The following is a 21,257-nucleotide window of genomic DNA, read 5'->3' as shown; positions in this document are numbered from 1 at the left end:
TTCTTGCACTGAGCCTAGAAAGTATCATAGAAAGCAACGTATGGTAAACACATGCGATTATTTCACCACAGGGTGTCAGTGCTCGTCTAAACTAGTGACTGCGATGCTGAAGTGTGTGAGATCTGCTGAATAACATCAGTACAAACATTTATATATTTTTATTAAATATTGTAATGTAATGTAATTTACATGTTTATGCCCAAAATGCTGAATTAATATTCAAATTAGTTGACTCAGACTGTCATTCTCCTCTACACTGTGTGCATTACTGTTTAAAGGGGTCATAATGCCATTTTTGTACAAGCTAATATGATTCTTTAGGGTCTAAATTAAAAGTTTGTAATATATTTTAATAAAAAATTCTCATTAGTATTGTAAGAAAACACTAATTTTACCTGGTCAAAAACAGCTCTGTTTTCAGCACGCCGTTTAAGTGCATGCGTCTTTAAATGATAATGAGCTTTGCTCACCCCGCCCCTCTGTTCTGTGCGCACACCGTAACACAATAACACAATAACCATAATGCTTTGTTCATTATAAACGTGGGATTATGAATTAAATTGAGAACGTCGTACAAACATTCCATCATGTATCCTGATTGTAAACCTTAGCCGCATTCATCGTGAAGCGTGCTAGCGATTTGCAAAGATTAATATAAATATCAATATAAAGGTTAATAAAATGTTACACTCACTTCAGTTCTTCTGGAGGTGCTGCAGGAACACGAATAGTTGGTACTGATCCTTTTTTCAGGAGCAGCTTCTTAAAACCAGCTTTATACTGACCCTCGTTTGTAAAGCAGTCTGGTGCGTGAAATGATTCTTGAAACATGAAAGCATTGACGTTGATCGTGGGGAATATTCCCTTCGAAAACAAAACTCAGCCACTGCGTCTTCAGCGGTTCGGACATCAAAATGACTGCTGTGTTCGTTATTACACCCAAGAACAGAACACCACAATCGCTTAGACGCCATTCTGCTCCAGTGTATCAACAATGACCGCGCAGACTATGATGACAGCTCGCTCACGAGCGAGGGCGGGTCTGTGTTGAAACGCTGCTGTCAATCAACAATCGTGGGAGGGGCGTCCGATCTTGTGACGTCACAAGATCGAACGGCTTGATTTGAGACAGGGGAAACATATAAGGAGATAAAAAAAAAAAAACACTGGATGGATTTGTATCATTTTATGATGGTTGTGTACAGGCACTGCCAACACACATTTCAGGACAATCAGCTTGTAAAAGTGCATGTACCATTATATGACCCCTTTAAGATTAGCTAATTAAATATTTAACATCATTAAATTAATGGCACGTACTGCACACCATCGTACACAAGCAGTCCTTTTTATCAGGCAAATTCATTAAAAAATGTAAACTCAACAGGTATGAAATATTATAAGTAAGATAAAAAAAAAAAAAAAAAACACTGTTAATGAGAAGACGAGCACTGGACTGCTGCAGGTTAGAGGGGAAATATATTTATTTACTATCGAATGCACAGTTGGAAAGAAAATATATTTATAGAAACATTTCAGCAGGTTCAAGATAATTCATGTTAACGCATGCGCTGAATGCTGTTACAGGAAAAACTTCTGTAGAACATGGAAGTAGTTGTGAAAGTCTTCTGATGTAATATTGAAATTACCCTTGTACATGCTATTTATTGGAAATAAAGCATAAAAAAATTAAAATAAAATAAAAAAAACGGTTGTGCAAGTAGGCTATTCTAGTGGCCAGGATCCACCCACGGAGACAGGAAGTGACGGTCTGATTGACACACCAACCACAAGTGACCAACCAAATTGTTGTCAACCACAATGACAACCAAGTGTCATTTAGGGGCGGGGTTATCTGAAATCAGACACTGCATAATCAAATAGTGGCCATAATTAAAGCCAGCTTTACACACTCTCCGCCCGCGCTTCCCCTTTGAGATAATACATTTTTGTTCATAATACATTAATGGTCATTTATAAAACTTGTCTATACAGAAAATAACATCAATCTAAATGTTGAAACATTTCATTCTTAGAAACCTGAAGCATTAACTAATGTTCACGATAAAACATGCTTTTGATAACTGATACTGAACACCCATCAAACAATGGAAGAAATATTGATTGCACTGTATTTTATGAATATGTACAGTCTGTTCACCCCTTATCCACGTGGTCCAAGACATGTAAGGGCATTTCCTCCTCCGTCTATGATAATATGAGTGCAGAAAGCAGAAGCTGAGCAGTTGTACTACTGAACTGCAGAGAAAACCTCATACAGGACACATAAGCAGGAGCAATCGCAATGGCCGCGTACCAGAAGACAAAACATTTCTATATTTCAATCGGGTTTTGGCTCACTTTAGGTGAATATTTTATGTTGTGCTGTGTTTGTTTAGTGATATTTATTGTAAATCCTGGATATTATAACGGTTTGTGTGTTTATTTAGGTGTTGAATGCTTCAGCGGTGGGTCAAATCATGTTTTAACTATTAAGACTGGAGGATCTGTCACCATCCCATGTCATTATGATGAGAAAAACCCACCGCAGAAGAAATACTGGTACTCAGATAATGATCCTAGTACATACACAAACACAACAGAGGAGAATCTGTCAGTAATCGATCATCCTGATCAGAGTCTCTTTACTGTGACTATGAGAAACCTGCAGAGCAAACATACTGGACACTATTATTGTTCAGTGGAGACTGATGGACAGTCGAGTGCTAGATTTGATCTTTATATCCAGGTTCAGTCTGGTATGAGATTTTTGTAATAGTTTTAATCACATTCTAATGAATAATTCTCTGACTTCACACACATGTATTTTATAATATTTTATAATCAGATGTCTTGTGTCTGTGTGTTCAGCTCCGGGTGTGTCTGTGATGAACAGCAGTGTATCTGGACATAAAGGTGATAATGTCAGTGTCCAGTGTTTCTACACTTCTGGATATCAGGATAAACTCAAACAGTGGTGCAGATATAAAGATCAGAGCTGTTACACTGGGAAGAGGACTGACAGATCCCAGAATTCATCAGTCCAGATCAGTGATGATGGGAGAAGCTCCTTCACTGTGTTGATGACTGGACTGAGACTCAGTGATTCTGGATGGTACTTCTGCTCTGCTGGACAGGCACTGAATCCTGTTCATCTCACGGTAACCAAAGCAGAACCAGGTAAAACATATTTAATACTGTATTTAAATATTAAAAATGTAAAACTCAATCCATAACAATAAAGTTTTTACTGTTCGAAATTTTTATTTATTTTTATTTTGACAGTAAGTGTGATCACAGACACCGGCACTGAGAAGGACAAATAAGTAACAAATTCTCATTATTGTCTCATTATTTTTTAGCAATATCTATACTTCACATGTCTATAATGTTAATTATTTTATTTTTTTTTAATCTTCCTTCTGAAAAAAAAAAGTGAATACAAATATTTTCTGTAATGTGAGGGCTTAAATGTGTCCAAGTTAATGTGACAGAAACATATTCAGTTGCCTCTTGATAGTGTGCTATTGTCTTTTATCTTTCAGATGGCGTTTCTGTCTGTCACAGAACTAGAGTTTTCTCCACATTGAGCTGAAAGAAAAATTCAGATTAAAGATCTGTGTGTAGAATGTATTAGACGTCTACATTTGCTAAATGCCTGTCTGCTATGTATTTTTTTCTTAGCATTTTTCTTCAAATGTATTTTTTTTCTTTTATCAAAAGCAACTTATAAATGAGGAAAATACAAAATAAAACTACCAAAAAAACAAAAAAATGTTTTTTTTTTTTAATGTACCCATTTTTATATCAGTATGATATACTGACGTCACGCAATAATGTAATTTTAGCCAGTGAAAGTATTTGCATATGTCATCATGTTAACTAACCAACAACATACAGATAAAAGAGATTTGGGTTTAAGTTCAGAGGCATCAAAGCTTATAAATGAAAAATATCACATATGGAATATATATATATATATATATATATATATATATATATATATATATATATATATATATATATATATATATCAAAGAGATGCAAATAAAAACTTCAGATTCTAGAGCATCTGATTGGTCACAATCTGAGGAGAAGCTGAAGTGCAGAATGATGTCATTAGAATTGTTACTTGTATTGATTGTAGAGAGAAACTATAACTTTTAAATGCATAATTCTTCCAAATGTGAATTGTTTTGCATTGTTTTGAACATACTTTAAAATAACCTTAAGTCAAACATATTCACCAAAAAAAGTATTAAATGCCCAATTTTCTCAGCTAATAATGAATATTTTTACGCCACGTATCATGTCATCTGCCTATACAAGCCTTGTTGGATGTGTTCCCACTCATGGACGGTTATTCTAAACTAACATTGCAGACAATGTGTGAAATATGTGTGAACGTTTACAATCAAGCACTGAGAATACCCTTGTTTCTCCTTTTACCCAATCTGAGGCTGTTATGTCATGCATTTGATTAGCATACAAAAATGATGAAAGCTTTTTTCCATTAATAACTTCTATACAGAAAAGTGCTCCATTTATATACTTTCACATCTTGTTTTCAAGTCATATTAAAATCTGTTGATACGTTTTTTTTTGTTTTTTTTTTTCTTAAAGAAGCAAAGTATGTAAGATTGTGGCCAAAACTGGTACTGCAATCACTTTCAAATGACTGTAGAGCGGTGTATCCTGATTTCTGAGGTGGCACCTATAATTGCAAAAAGAGAACTAGAGAAGGAAGCATGTGAATCCCGGAGCGGAACAGCTTTGACATTCACTGTATTGCACATAAATACTTCTCATTTTGTTTGATTCTCTTCTATGATGACTTTAGACTTTATGCACATCTCCTTGAGTGAGAATCTGTTTCTATAGTATTAACTTAAAAATTTTAACTTGCATGGAAATGATGATGATAAAGAAAGAAGAAACATTGCAACTTTTCGACAGACCGACAGTCAGTTTGAAGAAGGTCATTGTATTTTTCCTTTGGCTCATAACAGGCAAGTGTTCTCTATTTGCTTACAATTCATTTTACTCATACAAGTAGTTAATATATCCTGCTGTATGACATGCATTTTGCTACTTCTTTTCTACATTTACTGATACATTAAAGTCAAACTGAAGTAGATTTTTTTCTTCACGCAGGTCCTGAATGCACAACAGGATCAGTAAACAGAAAGTTAACGGTTCAGACTGGAGGATGTGTCATTATTCCATGTTATTATGACAGGAAATACACAGAACACAAGAAATACTGGTGCTTTGATGCAAAATCAGCATATAATTACTGCTCTATTCTGGCATATGCTAATGAAACCAAAGGAAAAGTGTCTGTAATCGATCATCCAGATCAGAGTTTCTTTACTGTGACTATGAGAAACCTGCAGCATGAAGACACTGGATCTTACTGGTGTGTTGAGGAGATTAGAGGAATATTTCAAAAGGATGAAACAGAGAAGCTTCATATCACAGTTCAATCAGGTATGAGATGAGTTTCACATTCAGATGAATAATTCTGATCCTGATTCCTAATAAATCTTAAATGTCTGTGTGTTCAGCTCCGGGTGTGTCTGTGATGAGCAGCAGTGTATCTGGACATGAAGGTGATAATGTCAGTGTCCAGTGTTTCTACACTTCTGGATATCAGAATAAACCCAAACAGTGGTGCAGATATAAAGATCAGAGCTGTTACACTGAGAAGAGGACTGACACATCCCAGAATCCATCAGTCCAGATCAGTGATGATGGGAGAAGCTCCTTCACTGTGTTGATGACTGGACTGAGACTCAGTGATTCTGGATGGTACTTCTGCTCTGCTGGAGATCTGCAGGTTTCTGTTCAACTCACTGTCAATGGTAAAAACCCATTCACTACTTAGACCTACACAGGAGTTCTTGATAGTAAAAAACAACAACAAAAATGTAGGGCGGGATCAGATATTTTTTCATAGGGAATTGATTGTATGCTTGTGGTTTGCTATTGGTGGATCTGATGTGAGTGACAGGTTGCCCCGCCCATCAGAGAAGAGAAGAGATGTTGCTGCAAGAGGGAGGCAAAGTTATTTTTATTCAAGATTATGAGGCACATGAATAAAAAAATAAAAAATAATGATGTGCACAGATAAATCATTTATAAACAAAAATGCTGCAATATTCCATAAAAAATAAGAATTGTGTATTTTGTTTTTGTAGTGATTTTAAAATCTTATTGGTGGTGACAAATTTATAATATTTTTTTTCTGCATTTTTATTCAACAGCAGTTGTGACTACAGAAGAATTTGACGAAAAGGGGTTAGTAGCTAATTAACATATTAATCAATCTTAAATATTGCTAAAATATTAAAGTACTCCGGTAATCAATAATCTTATCTCTTAAAACTCATCTTTGATATTTTTTTCCTTGAAAACAAATTTCTTCATGCCTTCAAATAGCTTGAATGTAACTCTACACCCTTGCCTCATTTAGTATATGCGATTCTATGAATATGCAAATGAGCACCAGCTCAGAGATCCACTCGTTGATCCACACGTTGATCTGATTGGTTACAAGGTAGTTTGTGACGTCAGAAACATCAGCGATTTCAAGCCGTGTTTTTGAGACTGTCTTTGGTTCACTGCAGTTTTAAGGAGAAAATACTCAGCAATGCTGTCGACTTATGAATTAAAGCATATTAAAAACACCACATAGACATATAAACAACATTAAAAACTTGATTTTCATCACAGGGGGACATTAAGATTGATATTTTGTATCATGGACCTAATAAGATGCTTATTTTACGAGTATATAGTTTAATGTTCTTTCTTAACATTTTGTCAATTTCTCTGTGTGGTCTTTTTCCTTTCATTTTCTAGTCAGAACTGTTTGAGTTAATTATTGAAGTTTATATTATTTCTCTCTCTTCTTTATAGCAACAACAATTCAACAGAAAGCAGTGAAGAGCAGCAGAATAAGTATTAATGCTCAAATAGATAAAAATCATGCAAACAGAAAATAACTTTTAAGTAACCAGATTGTATGCAATTGTTATTGTATGTTTTGTTTTTAAGGTTATTTGAATGCAACATGATTTCTTTTCATTTTATGACTGTAACTGGTGTATACAGTAAAACGGCAACTGCATCAGTGAGGCCATCTTCCTCTTTTTCATGTACTGTCTATTTTAGTTTTGCAATATGGCACTTGTGAAATGGTTTAAAACTACAACTTAATGGTTGTTAAAGGGATAGTTCATCCCAAAAAAAAAATAAAATTATAATAATTCGGTCAACATTTACTCAACCTCAGGTTCTTCCAAACCTGTATGAATTTCTTTCTTCTGCTGAACACAAATATGGACCCCATTGACTTCCATAGTATTATTTTTTCTTCCATACTATGGTAGTCAATGGGGTCCATCAACTGTTTGGTTACCCATATTTTTCAAAATATCTTCGTTTGTGTTCAGCAGAAGAAAGAAATTCCTACAGGTTTGGAACAACTTGAGGGTGAGAAAATTATGACATAATTTTCATTTTTGGGTGAACTGTCACTTTAAGAGAAATTGAACAGCTCAATTCATTTCAGACATTTAATTAAAGAGATACTGAAGCAAATTATGTAATTCAAAAGTAAAAAACATTTTAAATCAATTTAAACCAACAATAACTGCAGCCTTTGAACTAAATATCAAATGTGATCTCTAACATATACCACAATCACATAAATGTCAACTGATGAAGTCATATTTTTGCGAGTGACAGAGTTCACTACAAATATGAATAACAAGTTAAAAAAAGTTAGAAATACCATTAGAAAAATGCACCATGGTAAATTTAGTTTCAGCAAAATAACAATTGTCATGATAATGACTGCAATAACAGTAATAATTTTGTATGCATGTATAATATGAACCATTTGCATTGTTTATTCTCACAGGCATTATGGGTATCTGGAGGTGTGGATCCCGACGGTTGTGTTGTTTCTGCTGTTGGTGACTGTCGTGTCGGCTGTAAAACTGAGAAAGAAGAACAGTCAGTATGGATTTACCTTGCTTATTACATGACCTTTCCATCAGCCATTCAGTGTTTGATCAGTTTTGCACACTATTGATCAAAAGTTTGCATTCAGTATTTTTTTTAAAGAAATTAATAAAAAAAATTCTCCTGCAAAAATGAATTAAATAAATCAGAAGTCACTTTAAAGACTTTTATAATGACACAAAAGATTTTATTTCTAATAAATGCTGCTCTTTTGAACTTTCTATTCATTAAAGAATCCTGAAGAAATGTATCACTGCAGTTTCCACAAAATATAAAGCAGGACAAATGCTTATAATAATAACTGATAATAATCAGAAATGTTTCTTGAGCAGCAGATCAGCATATTATAATGATTCATGAAGGAGTATTACAGTTTTTACTTTATTTTTCATCAACTTTCATCAGACTTACTGAGCGCTAGTGTGTATTTATAAACTTTATGTTGATGTCTAAGAACTGTCTAATGGAAAGACTGATAACATCATTTGTTTTCTCACTAACAGACATAAATAACACCCACAATATAGAGGTGACCAGAGATGGAGACAGTGACGCAGTAGGTTTGAGCTGACAACCGGTTTGAGTTAAAACTCATAACTGAGAGACTCATTATAATAAGATATGTTTCTAATTATTCACAGGGAAACAGTGTCCGTTCATCATCAGCGGTTGCAGAGAATGACGTGACTTACAGCTCTGTGACAGTACGACCTAAAACTAAAACTAAAGCTAAAGCAGTAAGTGAACTCACAAGAACATGCACAGAGATTTGTCATGTGGTGGTGGTGGTGGTGGTGGCGCAGTGGATAAGACACATGCCTTTGGTGTGAGAGACCCAGGTTCGAATCCACTGTGAGACACCAATGTGTCCCTGAGCAAGACACTTAACCCCTAGTTGCTCCAGAGGCGTGCGACCTCTGACATATATAGCAATTGTAAGTCGCTCTGGATAAAAGCGTCAGCTAAAATGAATAAATGTAAATGTCATGTAATGTAATTGTCAGTATTCTTCTTAAACATCTTTGGTCTCTCCAGTTTAGCCCAGTATCAGTGGAGGACGAGGTGACCTACAGCTCTGTGCACAAACAGTGAGAAGTTACAGGTTTGTTGATGTTAATGATCACAGGATGTTTTACACAGACACTGAAAATGTGATTTCATCTCTTTGTTTAATTTCTTTATCACAGGTGCATGTTCCTGAGAAAATATGAACACAACAGCGCTGAACTTGAAACAAGCTAAAAAAAAATTTATTCCATGCATTGTTACAATGCAAAGCAAGAAAACTCTCTATTCAGATAAAATGATATTAATTTAATTATATCATGCTTTATATAATGTACATTCCCTTGTGGTGGCACAATGTAAGTACATGTACAAAACAAATGGTTTACTATGAAATGAAAATTCAGTTTAAGCGTTATTTAGGATTAAGTGTGTAAATTGTTGATTGTAAAAAGCACAAAACATAATATATTTGCAAAGTTGTAATGTGCTTGCTTTAAGTGTGACAATAAAATAAAAAATAAAAACGTTAAAAAAAAAAATTAAAAAAACAGGCATATAATATTTGCTATAGGCTATTGTTCCTTAATTTGTTTTGCAATTTTTTTTATAGCGATAGTCTAATAAGGGGTATTTTATTGTCCTTTTCACAAGATGTAAAATAAGTCTCTGATGTCCCCAGAGTGTGTATGTGAAGTTTTAGCTCAAAATACCCCACAGATATTTTTATATAGCATGTTAAAATTGTAAATTTTTGAGGGCGAGCAAAAACGCACCATTTTGTGTCTGTTCCTTTAAATGCAAATGAACTGTTCACAGGGGGTGGAGCTTCAACAGCTTGTGTCCTTTTACCTCACACAGACAGGCACTGAAAATTTCAAAAACTTTTAGCCTTTTATGTTCAAACCGGATTCAGACAATGATGGAGACTCAAGAAGAAGTGACAACATGTAGAAGCAACAGGACATTTCTGTATGGTAAGTTCAGGGGTGTAGCCATCATTTCAAAAGTTAGGGGGACAGAATGGCAAGCGTTATACCATTTTTTAAATTTAATTAAATTAAATTTTTTTGCAGACCTTTGTTGAAAGGTTTTTGGTTAATTGGCTTAATATGCTATTTATGTTTAAAGCAATAAAATAGAAAGAAAGAAAGATGTTCTGTACTTTATATTACACATAGTATTGTATATTGTACTATATTGTTTACATATTTCAAATAGTTTTTTTGTGTAGGCTACGACAAACTTCAAGCTTTTAAAACTACTTCAAACTTTCTGGTTAGGCTTTTTCAAGACAACTTAAAGTTTGTCTTCAATCTTTTTTATCTAATTTTAAAGTGTTACCGAATTATATATGGTAAACATCATGTAGGCTACACACGTTACAACGCTGCATGATTCAAGCAGATATATAGTGGCTGTTAATGCATGAAAATCCAAATTCATCATTAACAATTACCATCTTTATTCTAATTTGAAGGGCTTTGATAACATATCTGTTAAAATAAAAGACATTATGAATAAAAAAAGACTGAAAATAAGCGCACGTTTGTGCGGGTAGTGAATATTAGGAGCGAGAAATAGGAGTTATTCACCATTGTGCAACACAATTCCGATACCACATGACAACTTACAGTGCTTGACTTTTTCGTGAAAAAGGAGTGAAGAGTTTTTTGCCGTTTTGAACTCATTGCGACCTCTATGAAAATGATGGATACAACGCGGGTGCGAGCATGGGCGTGTCGTGATGCAGTCATAAATTGACTGATTACCATGGAAACGTGAAACTCGCGTATAGATTATCTTGACTCTTTGAATTTTAAATCTGGATGTAAACACATTGGCCTGCGAAAACCTCAACTTGTCGTGAACACACTTGCCCTACGAAAAAGTGCAGGGGACGAATTTACATTATTTAAAAAGATTACATCCCCTGCGTAATCTACGCCCATAGGTTAGTTGATGAATTTATGTTACTTATGTGTAGTTATCTTCTAGTCACTGATTAGCATATTTTGTCTTGATAATCTATAAATCGTGTTCTGGGGGCGAGGTTTATGTAAAGTCTAGGGTTTGTGATGTCACTAACCCTGGGAGGAATGTCCTGTAGTCTCTACCAGCCGTTTGTTGCAGTAGCACCTCAATGCAGTACACGAGATCCGGGGGGCGGAGTTGGATCCAGATATAAGGGGTGGAGATTGGTAGGTTTAGGGGTGGGTTTAGGGATTAAGGGGTGGAGATGGGTAGGTTTAGGGGTGGGTTTAGGGATTAAGGGGTGGAGATGGGTAGGTTTAGGGGTAGGTTTAGGGATCAGGGGGTGGAGTTGGGTAGGTTTAGGTATATGTAAGGTGGGAGGAGTTGGATCTAGATCCGACTCCTCCCCGTGGATTTCATGTTCTGCAGTGAGGACCATCACGTTTGTTGTGGTCCTTAAAAAGCGATTTCTTTAAAAGCAAATATCTTCCTTTGCTTTGAACTTTGATTGTCACTTTGCAGATGTTGTTTATGCTCAAACAGCAACATCACACACTAACTAAAGTTAAAAAAGTGAAATCATAATCAGCCACCCCTTTAAGATATATAAATTAATGACTAAAGCATAGGCCTATATCATAGGGGTTGGTTATTGTTGATTATTTGGACAGGTCCGATTTCAAGATGTCCAAATACCCACACTTGGCCACTTGAGAGTGCGTGTGTAAGAGTGTAAGACGTCCCTGGTCTGGAAAATGCCACGCTTAACGCACACTAAATCCGCACTATCTATGAAGTTTCTCACTCTCATGTCGTTCCAAACCCGTAAGACCTTCGTTCATCTTCGGAAAACAAATTAAGATATTTTTGATGAAATCTGAGAGCTTTCTGATCCCCCCATAGACAGAACGTTAGAACCACTTTCAAGCCCCAGAAAGGTTGTAAAGACATCATTAAAATAGTCACGTGACTGCAGTGGTTTAACCTTAATGTTATGAAGTGATGAGAATAGTTTGTGTGTGCAAAAAAACATACAAAAATAATGACTTTACTCAACAGCTTATGTGTTGTTGACGTAGTAAACACAGTGCAGCGCTTCTGGGTTCTACGTCTGAATGCCGGCTCATTATTGGCCGACTCCTGCATCAGCATCACACGCATGAGTCGTGGTGCTCACGTGAACAACATCAGAGACTGACATGGAAGAGAAGAAATTGTTGAATAAAGTCGTTATTTTTGTTTAGTTTTTTTTCATACAAAAAAATATTCTTATCGCTTCATAACATTAGTTGAACCACCTTAGTTACAAGGACTATTTTAACAATGTCTTTGCTACCTTTTTGGGCCTTGAAAGGGAGTTTTATGTTGTGTCTTTCATCAAAAATATCTTAATTTGTGTTCCAAAGATGAACGAAAGTCTTACGGGTTTGGAACGACATGAGGGTGAGAAAGATCAATACTGGCCAACCCTGGACACCCAATTCACCACCTGAAGGTGATAAACAGTAGCTCCTTCAGTCAAAGACTGATGGCACCAATGTGCAAGACGGAGCGGTATAGGAAGTCCTTCATACCAGCTGCTATACGACTTTATAATGCACAAATATAACTTCCTTTTATTTAGATTGTTGTATTTTAAATTAACTTATGGATATGTTATATGTTTCGAGTGAATGTATGTGTTGGTTTTTTTTTTTTTTTTGGGGGGGGGGGGGGGGGGGGGGGTTGTCTTGACGCTGCCGTGACACTGTAATTTCCTGCAAAGGATTAATAAAAGGATCTAATCTAATCTAATCTAATCTAATCTAATCTAATCTAATCTAATCTAATCTAATCTAATCTAATCTTTACTGCAAAGCGGTATATGTAATGCAAATAGGCCTGTAGCAAGGTATGTTGACATGGGAAGAAGGAGGCAGGAACCAGCAAACATTCAAACACTTTTTTTTGGGGGATATTTTGGGGATATTTAATTTAATTTTATCAATCAATAAATTCCTCTTGAAACAAACTTTGTTGTATTATTTTAATTTAATACTGTGAAGCTGCTTTTATACAATCTGTATTGTGAAAAGCGCTATACAAATATACTTGACTTGACTTGACTTGACTTGACTTTAATAATAAAACAAACACAACACTAAAGGCGGCAACACCATCACAGACGACTGCCGCACACACATAATAATACATAAACAAAACACAACGTAAAGTCCAGGCCTGGTCCTTTCTCATCCTTCACTGATGTCGCTCCTGCTTTTATGCTTCCGAAGCTCCTCCGTGAGAGATACGAGACTGCTCATCATCAATCATGCCACTGGCCTTGTGCGTTCTCTCACGGCCCTCGGCCTCGTCCTGCTTGCCACAAGGCATATAGCTGAACTATTTATAAATTGACCAATATTTCTGGTAAGACTTTTGGGTGGGATGTTGTCATAATTCACAGAAGACAAGAGGAAGTTGACATCAGGTTATAGTACAGAAGAAACACTATCACGACCAAACCATGATGCTGTTCATTCTATTTTTTCTTTCTTTGGCTCATAACAGGCAAGCATATGTGGGAGTTAACCAATGACTAAGGAGACGCATTTCCTCTTTAAAAACATTTCAAAAGAATGTCATGAAATAGTTTCAAGTTATGTGTCGCCTATATCAACAACCTACACATTCCATCATAAACACTCCCGATAAATTATTTGTTATTAAAGAGACCCCAGATAACAACATTATGTTCTAAGAACATTTTCTCTCAACATTATGAGAACAATCATCAAGTACAAATCACATCATGGACGTTCCATGAAAACATTATGAAAACATTCGGCAAATAAAAATAACATTATAAGGATGTTCCGAGAATGTTATTCTAAGAATGTTTTCTATATATATTTAAAAAGCGGGTTGTGGGTTGATGACAATGCGGAAAAAGTGGTTCCCATAGCCAAACCATTTGAGACCTACTTCTAGATGAATGTTTAAATAACCAAAGACTACAAGTGTGCTGCTATACTCAGGGAATGAGGACAGCAGCACATCCAGCTCCTCTACAAAGGTACTCAATTGGGGGCGATACATTACTACAAGATGGATTTTAACAGGAGCTATAACTGTAATAGCATGAAATTCAAACAAATTGTTATTGCATAGAGAAGAACTGCTGACAGCATGGGAATAATGTTAGATATGCAACATTTTTTATCTCAAAATCAGTTACTTGTTTCAGAATGTTCAGAGAACATTACAAAATGATGTTTGCAAAATGGTTAAATTGAATTTTCCCTTAACATGCATATAACTAAGATATTTTTTTTTGAACACTTAAAGTTTTGAAAGTTTAGAGAGCATTCAGGAATAACATTTTCATTAGTTAATGGGAACATTAGCAAAATGAACTGATTCAGAAGTGATTTATTGTAAATCCTGGATATTATAACGGTTTGTGTGTTTATTTAGGTGTTGAATGCTTCAGCGGTGGGTCAAATCATGTTTTAACTATTAAGCCTGGAGGATCTGTCACCATCCCATGTCATTATGATGAAAAAAACGCACCGCAGACGAAATACTGGTACTCAGAAACCCCTCCTAATCGTATATACACAAACACAACAGAGGAGAATCTGTCAGTAATCGATCATCCTGATCAGAGTCTCTTTACTTTGACTATGAGAAACATGCAGAGCAAACATACTGGACACTATTATTGTTCAGTGGAGAATGATGGACAGTCGAGTGCTAGATTTGATCTTTATATCAAGGTTCAGTCTGGTATGAGATTTTTATAATGGTTTTAATCACATTCTAATGAATAATTCTCTGGCTTCACAAACATGTATTTTATAATATTTTATAACCAGATGTCTTGTGTCTGTGTGTTCAGCTCCTGATGTGTCTGTGAAGAGCAGCAGTGTATCTGGACATAAAGGTGATGATGTCAGTGTCCAGTGTTTCTACACTTCTGGATATCAGAATAAACTCAAACAGTGGTGCAGAATTAAAGATAAGAGCTGTTACACTGAGAAGAGGACTGACACATCCCAGAATTCATCAGTCCAGATCAGTGATGATGGGAGAAGCTCCTTCACTGTGTTGATGACTGGACTGAGACTCAGTGATTCTGGATGGTACTTCTGCTCTGCTGGAGAGGCACTGAATCCTGTTCATCTCACTGTGATCGAGGCAGAACCAGGTAGGCTATAGTTTTTCTCAATAATTAAATATTTAGCTTCTACATATAAAAATAAAACACAACTAAAAATGTATTTGCTTTCTACTTTTGACAGTAAACCGAGCTACGGACAATCCGAGAGACTCGTTAGTATTGAAATGTTTCTCATTAAAAATAAATAATCTTCCTAGAATTATTCTATATTTGGCTGTTTTGTCATCAATGCTCTATTTCCTTAATTTATTTGTCTTTATTGTTTACAATCATTTCCTTATTGCCCTGTTTTTTCTTTCTTTTATCTATCTTTGCAGAAGTGAAACAGAAAACAAAAACAACTATAATAATGCCACTGAAGAACAAAAAAACATACATCTACTGTATTGTTTAAAATGAAATAAAGCTTTAAATTAGTTCTAAGACTGGCTAATTCTAATGCTGAAGTGTATTAACAAAATTTGATCAAGATCTGGTGAAAGTTCAGATATACCAGATTATTAGATATTTTCTGGTGTATTTATTCAGCTGAATTAGTTCCACAACTCTTTCTGAGCTTTTTGAATGAACCGATTTTAAAGTGTTTTCTTATTTCCCACAGAGATAAAGATCTTCTGACTGTGTGGCTTCCAGTTTCAGCTGCACTTTTGCTGCTGTTGATTCTGGTCGGTGTTTTCACCTGGAGACGGAAACAGAGACCCGGTCAGTTTGACCTGCACTTTTTAAAGTTCATTTCATGCCATGTTATCATTTATTTCAACAGCACATATACATAAACTGTTAATGTCATATTATTGTTTCCCCTTTTTAAAATAAAGAGCAAGATAAACACAAAAACAGAGAGCGAAACGACAGCGGAACCATTGACGCAGTAAGTCCTTTAAATTATGAGTTATGAAAATGTTATGAAAATGTTTGTATGGTTCACACCATCAAAGAATATTTGTTTTCGTTCACCATTTCTCCCTGCCTTATTTGTCATCATGGTCACTGATTTGATTTTGTCATTGTGTTCAAGTGTGTGCATGTCATTATCTCCCCTACTTAAATTCAGATCAGTTAGTGTGTCTTTTTGTCGGGTTATGTCAATGTGTACATTGTGTGTGGATTATCATGGGTTTGCCTGTTGGAATATTAAAGCATGTTTATCTTCTTCATCTTCGTCATGTGTTTTGTCTCTCCCTCACAACAGAATCAAAAGTTAAACGGTGAATCGTTGGTGTTTGTTTTTCTTCGTCTCAGTTCATGTATTTGTTTCGGTTTTTATTTCATCATGGACTTCCCTGCGGTTAAACTACTATGCCTTGAGCAGGGAGAACGCTCCCTCGAGCAACATCTGGAGGCATTTTTGGATCTGGCTCATCAGACCACTTTCCTGGATGACTGCCTCTGCATGTTTCTTCGGGTTGGCCTCAACACCGCCACTCAAGCTCAGCTGTCCGGGGAACCTCTGTGTGGGAGCTTCACCGACTTTGTGGAGTGGGTGCTGGTATCCTGCTGATCATTCCTCACCTTTGATGACGTCACCAGCCCCACTCCGAACCCAGTGCCCAGCCAGAACCCGTCGGTCGGAAGAAAGCAGTTTGAGCCCACCGTAGACGTCGAGCCCAACACCGAAGCGAGAGGCAGCAACACATTCTTACCTCTTCATCGGTGAATGAAGAGAATCTTCATCTGTCTCTTCATCTGTCTCATACAAACCACCTTGCCTTCCTCTCCCACCACCTTAGAGGACATCCCACATCATCTGACTTTTTCTCCCTTTCTAGCATCATCCTCAGCCCTCATTCCTGCCACCCACTCCTCACTGTCTCCCACCATTCCCTCTTTGTTTACTCCTCTCAGTGGTGCAGATCCACCTCGGGCCAGCTGTGAACCATCTCAGCCTGGGCAAGAGGAGCCCACAACTCCACCTACAACCTTGGCGGACATCGCTCCTCCTCGACCCATCTCCCTGACTTCCCTGCTCCTGTGCTCCTACCGCCCACCATTCCAGAGAGGACCATCAGCCATGCCGAGCTCCCTCAGTCAGTCGGCTCCACCTGGGTCAGACCTTGCATGCCGTCCGCTGCGCTTTGGCCCTCCACCCCTTTGACTACGGCACGCTCAGTCGTCCCTCAGGCTCCGTCACCGCCCTTGGTCACCCCAGCTCGCCCTCTGTCCTCTGGATCTGCTCTGTCATAGTGTGAGGTTGTTGCTGGGGCGCGGTCGCCACAGTCTTCGGCGTCGCTCCATTGCCTCGGATCTTCGGCTATGCGGTGGGCTCTTTCTTCAGCGCCATCGCCTCCGGCCATCGCCATGGGGGTGTCAGGACTTCTACCACCATGGTTCTTGTCTCCGTCGACGCCACTATGCAGCACAGTTCTGGCTGTGGCCTGGGCACCTGCCATCATGCCCCTGCTCAAGGCTCCTGACTTTCACCACCTTCAGTACTGTCTCCTCCCGGTCAGCCGTCCTTCTCCAGAACCTCCTCATGTATCCTCTGCCGGTTTCGCCTACCCTTCGCCAACCCCTTTGCCATCTCCTCATTATCCTCCTCTCTACGGCGCGAGGACGCACCTTCCAGGTGGGGGCGTTCTGTCACACACACCATAAAATACTCTGTTTTCATTCACCGTTTCTCCCTGCCTTCTCTCTCTCACAACCCGTGATAGTATAACAATATCTGTGTATTTTAACAGTTTTCCCAATCGCTTTGGCTCATTTTTAGTCTTACTATTCTATTTTTATGGGAAATCAAAACCCTATTGCATGTCTGCTAAATGTAGTAACTTGCCTAAAACATTTAATTCAGTCTTCAAAACTATTGTGTACGTAATAGTTGGCCAGATGTTAGTTTTTTTTCACCATGTCAGTCAACACTGGAATGTTTGCAATATACACATGTACTTTTTGCTCTACTGTTTTTTTTTATACTGACTTATTGCTGTACTATGCTAGAATGTCAGTTTTGTTCAGCTAAATGTTATTGTGGATCACACTGAGCATGTTAGATACAGATTTCAAAAGTAAACGTTTATTAATCAATAAAGCAGCACACAGAAAAAAATATCTCAGCTAACAAGGAACGTTCTCATAACTTTGGCTAACAAGCATGTTCTCTAAACAAACGTTCTTTTAATGTTAATAGAACATTCTTTCAGAGTTAATAATGTTCACAAAATGTTAGCACAAAAATATTATTTATACATCGGTCATGGAAAGTTTTATTTCTGAAATATTACTACTTGTTTCAGAAAGTTCAGAGAACATTCAAAAGTAACGTTGTTTGCAAATGTTTGCAAAATGATAAAATGCAATGTTCCCTTAAAAACACTTACAAAACTGTGCAAAACTGCACAGCTGAATTAGAATAAAATAGAATTGAGCCAAAGCGATTGCTACAATCCACATAGAGAGGTGTCATTAAACTCGAGACCAATCCAAAACTTTTTAGAGCGTTTTATTTTGTATTATTATTTTTTGTACCTTATTTCTCACACCATTACATTGGATTGGCCATGTTGATTTCTTGATGTATCGTTTTTCTTATTTTCTGTGTGTTTGTGTAAAATGCAGATATACTGTGAACCTGAAGAACCTGCAATATACAGCACTATAAATGATGAACGCTCAAGTGTAAGTAAACCAGACATACCACTAACACAATGGCTCAGAAATATGACATATTAAGAGTAAGTTTTCATAAATATATCATGTTTAATTACAATCCCATTCTCCACAGGATCCCAACAAAGACATAACCTACAGTTTTATTGGTGATGCTCCTGGGAGTAAAGCAGTAAGTTTTACAAAAATATAGAAATATGACATATTAAGAGTAAGTTTTCATAAATATATCATATTTAATTACAATCCCATTCTCCACAGGATCCCAACAAAGACATAACCTACAGTTTTATTGGTGATGCTCCTGGGAGTAAAGCAGTAAGTTTTACAAAAATATAGAAATATGACATATTAAGAGTAAGTTTTCATAAATATATCATATTTAATTACAATCCCATTCTCCACAGGATCCCAACAAAGACATAACCTACAGTTTTATTGGTGATGCTCCTGGGAGTAAAGAGAATATATAAAAACAAAAATATATTATTCCATGGATTTATTGTACCATTACTGGCAATATATTGAAAATGATCTCGCACTTCCAGAAGCCTCCAGCAGGAGGAGCAATATACAGCACTGTGGCTCCAAACTAACAGTGAGAATGACTGGACTGAGAGCTCTACAGGAGAGGAACTGAACCCTGAACTCAAGTGGCACTTTTGAAATTACAGTTTTTCTCAAACACTTTGGCTAAATTCTCGAATTGTCGTGGAAGAGCAATAGGAGGAATGTGTGGTAGTGTTAGGGGTAGACCTAATAGATTGTGTAAAAATGAACAAAGCAACAATGAATTTTCAGTTTATATAACATATTTCTTAAAAAATAAATGTAATGTAAAAATACAAAGGTTCATTGTATTTTATTGTACTACAGTATTGATCTTTTCCTACTGTCTGAATCTGTATCTACATTTTTTTTTTTTTTTTTTTTTACAATTGCTAACAATCGTTTACCAATACTTAAAGTACTTGTTCTAATCTCTTAACTCAACAACACCACATTTTGTTCATTCATATACCAACCCTACATTTCAAAATGCAACAAAAAAACAAAAAAAACAAAAAAAAACATTGAGCTGAACTCAATTCAGTATCCCAATATCTAATCATTCTCTCAAAATATTATAGTACTACTTTTATATCCAACAGGAACATATAGTCAATCATAGCATTGTTAAGTTCTGAGAATGTATAATATGCATTTGTTTTTAGCTGTGTATTTTACCATGTGTGGTGTGTTTTTGCCATGTGCTTTCTGTCTTTCTCCCTCACTCTGCTTACCTTGCAGTAAATTAACCACAGCTGATGCTTGTAAGTTGTACAGAGCAACCAATAGTTGTGTCCCAATTTAGAGGCCTGTGTCACCTCGGCGCAATGAAGACTGTCCCAATTCGAATGCTCCTTCAAATGTGTCCTTTTCGTTTTCCGTGCAATGAAGGAGACATTGGGGGATACAATACAAGGATACTCTGAGGGCTCGTTACATGACACCTTTTTCAGCAAAAACTTTTTTGTGTGTTTTGCCCGTTCATTTACACAACACAGGCATTTTGCAGGCTTGAAAGTGCAAACTTTAGAAAATGGGTTTCAAAGTGTACGTTTTTTTTTATTGATACCGTTATCATTTCCATTGTAACGACTGAGACAAATCAGACACAATTATTTGTTATATGTAACAAATAATCTTTAAAACTCACTCTGGGATCTATGGTCCCATCCCCCCAACAAGGGCAAGAATGGTCTTGGTAACCATGACTACGATCAGATAAGTTGCTGTTAAAAATGTGGTCATGTGGTCAAGGCAGAGACCATATAGGGAAGACAGAAACAGACCTCAAAACAGACTTTGCTGCATTCATTTATAGACAAACTGATCTATAAATGCACATGCATCCCAGAAAATTGTGTGAATGATTTACTGTCTTGTGTAGTGTCTTTTAATTCTATTATTTTTTTGATACTGTGTATTTTATGATAGAGCCAACGGTCAATGTAACCTCACCATGTTTGGTCTCTAAATTGATACTTTGAAGATTTAAATGATTGTGTACATGATATGCCGATAGCTGCACAACATATTATTATTATTTCAAGAATCTTTCTTAGTTTCTTTATCAGAAACCAATCCAGCTGCACATGCAAATAAGCACGCTTAAAAACAAAGATTCATAAATCAACCACAGAGAAATTTTCCTGCTTGGAAATTCCACCTTTCTCATTGGTCAAGCAAACCCGTAGAGGTGGAGCCTTTCTCAGGCTTTATTAGAGACAAATTGCTCATTGAGAGAGAGAAAACCTTCAACTAGTGTTGTATGTCCCATGAATTACACAGTGACTGCCACATGTGAACGCAATGATTTTTATTAACAGAGCTCTAGTTGCCAACGCCACATATCCAGTATCCAAACAGCTCACATGTATGTTCTTAGTACATGCGCACCGAGGGGGAAGGACGTTCTTAAAGAGCCCAACAC

At 36.6% G+C, this 21,257-nt stretch overlaps 1 protein-coding gene and 1 long non-coding RNA gene across 20 annotated transcripts in view; both read left to right on the top strand.

Moving 5' to 3' along the window:
• The window catches only part of LOC309501118 (polymeric immunoglobulin receptor-like), a 29,616-nt gene extending 9,986 nt beyond the window's left edge, over positions 1–19,630 (top strand). For 2 of the 19 annotated variants that reach the window (XM_082173152.1, XM_082173146.1), the window contains exons 3-10: positions 14,891–15,199; positions 15,294–15,324; positions 15,774–15,874; positions 15,991–16,043; positions 18,731–18,790; positions 18,897–18,953; positions 19,043–19,099; positions 19,189–19,315. In XM_082173152.1, coding sequence (XP_082029278.1) covers positions 14,891–15,199; positions 15,294–15,324; positions 15,774–15,874; positions 15,991–16,043; positions 18,731–18,790; positions 18,897–18,953; positions 19,043–19,099; positions 19,189–19,254 — 734 coding nt within the window. In that variant the 3' untranslated portion in view covers positions 19,255–19,315. The other 17 variants (XR_014206768.1, XM_082173138.1, XM_082173137.1 and 14 more) reach the window with 17 other exon arrangements.
• On the top strand, positions 9,014–9,563 carry LOC309501223. Its single transcript, XR_014206788.1, has 2 exons — positions 9,014–9,133; positions 9,219–9,563. It is a non-coding gene; the product is annotated as an uncharacterized lncRNA (long non-coding RNA).
• Positions 19,631–21,257: the final 1,627 nt, after the last annotated feature.

Source organism: Leuciscus leuciscus (genome assembly GCF_965113295.1).
Source record: "Leuciscus leuciscus genome assembly, chromosome: 6".
NCBI lineage: Eukaryota > Metazoa > Chordata > Actinopteri > Cypriniformes > Leuciscidae > Leuciscus > Leuciscus leuciscus.
The sequence above is the reverse complement of the archived record's forward strand: the minus strand, read 5'-3'. Positions and strand labels throughout refer to the sequence as shown.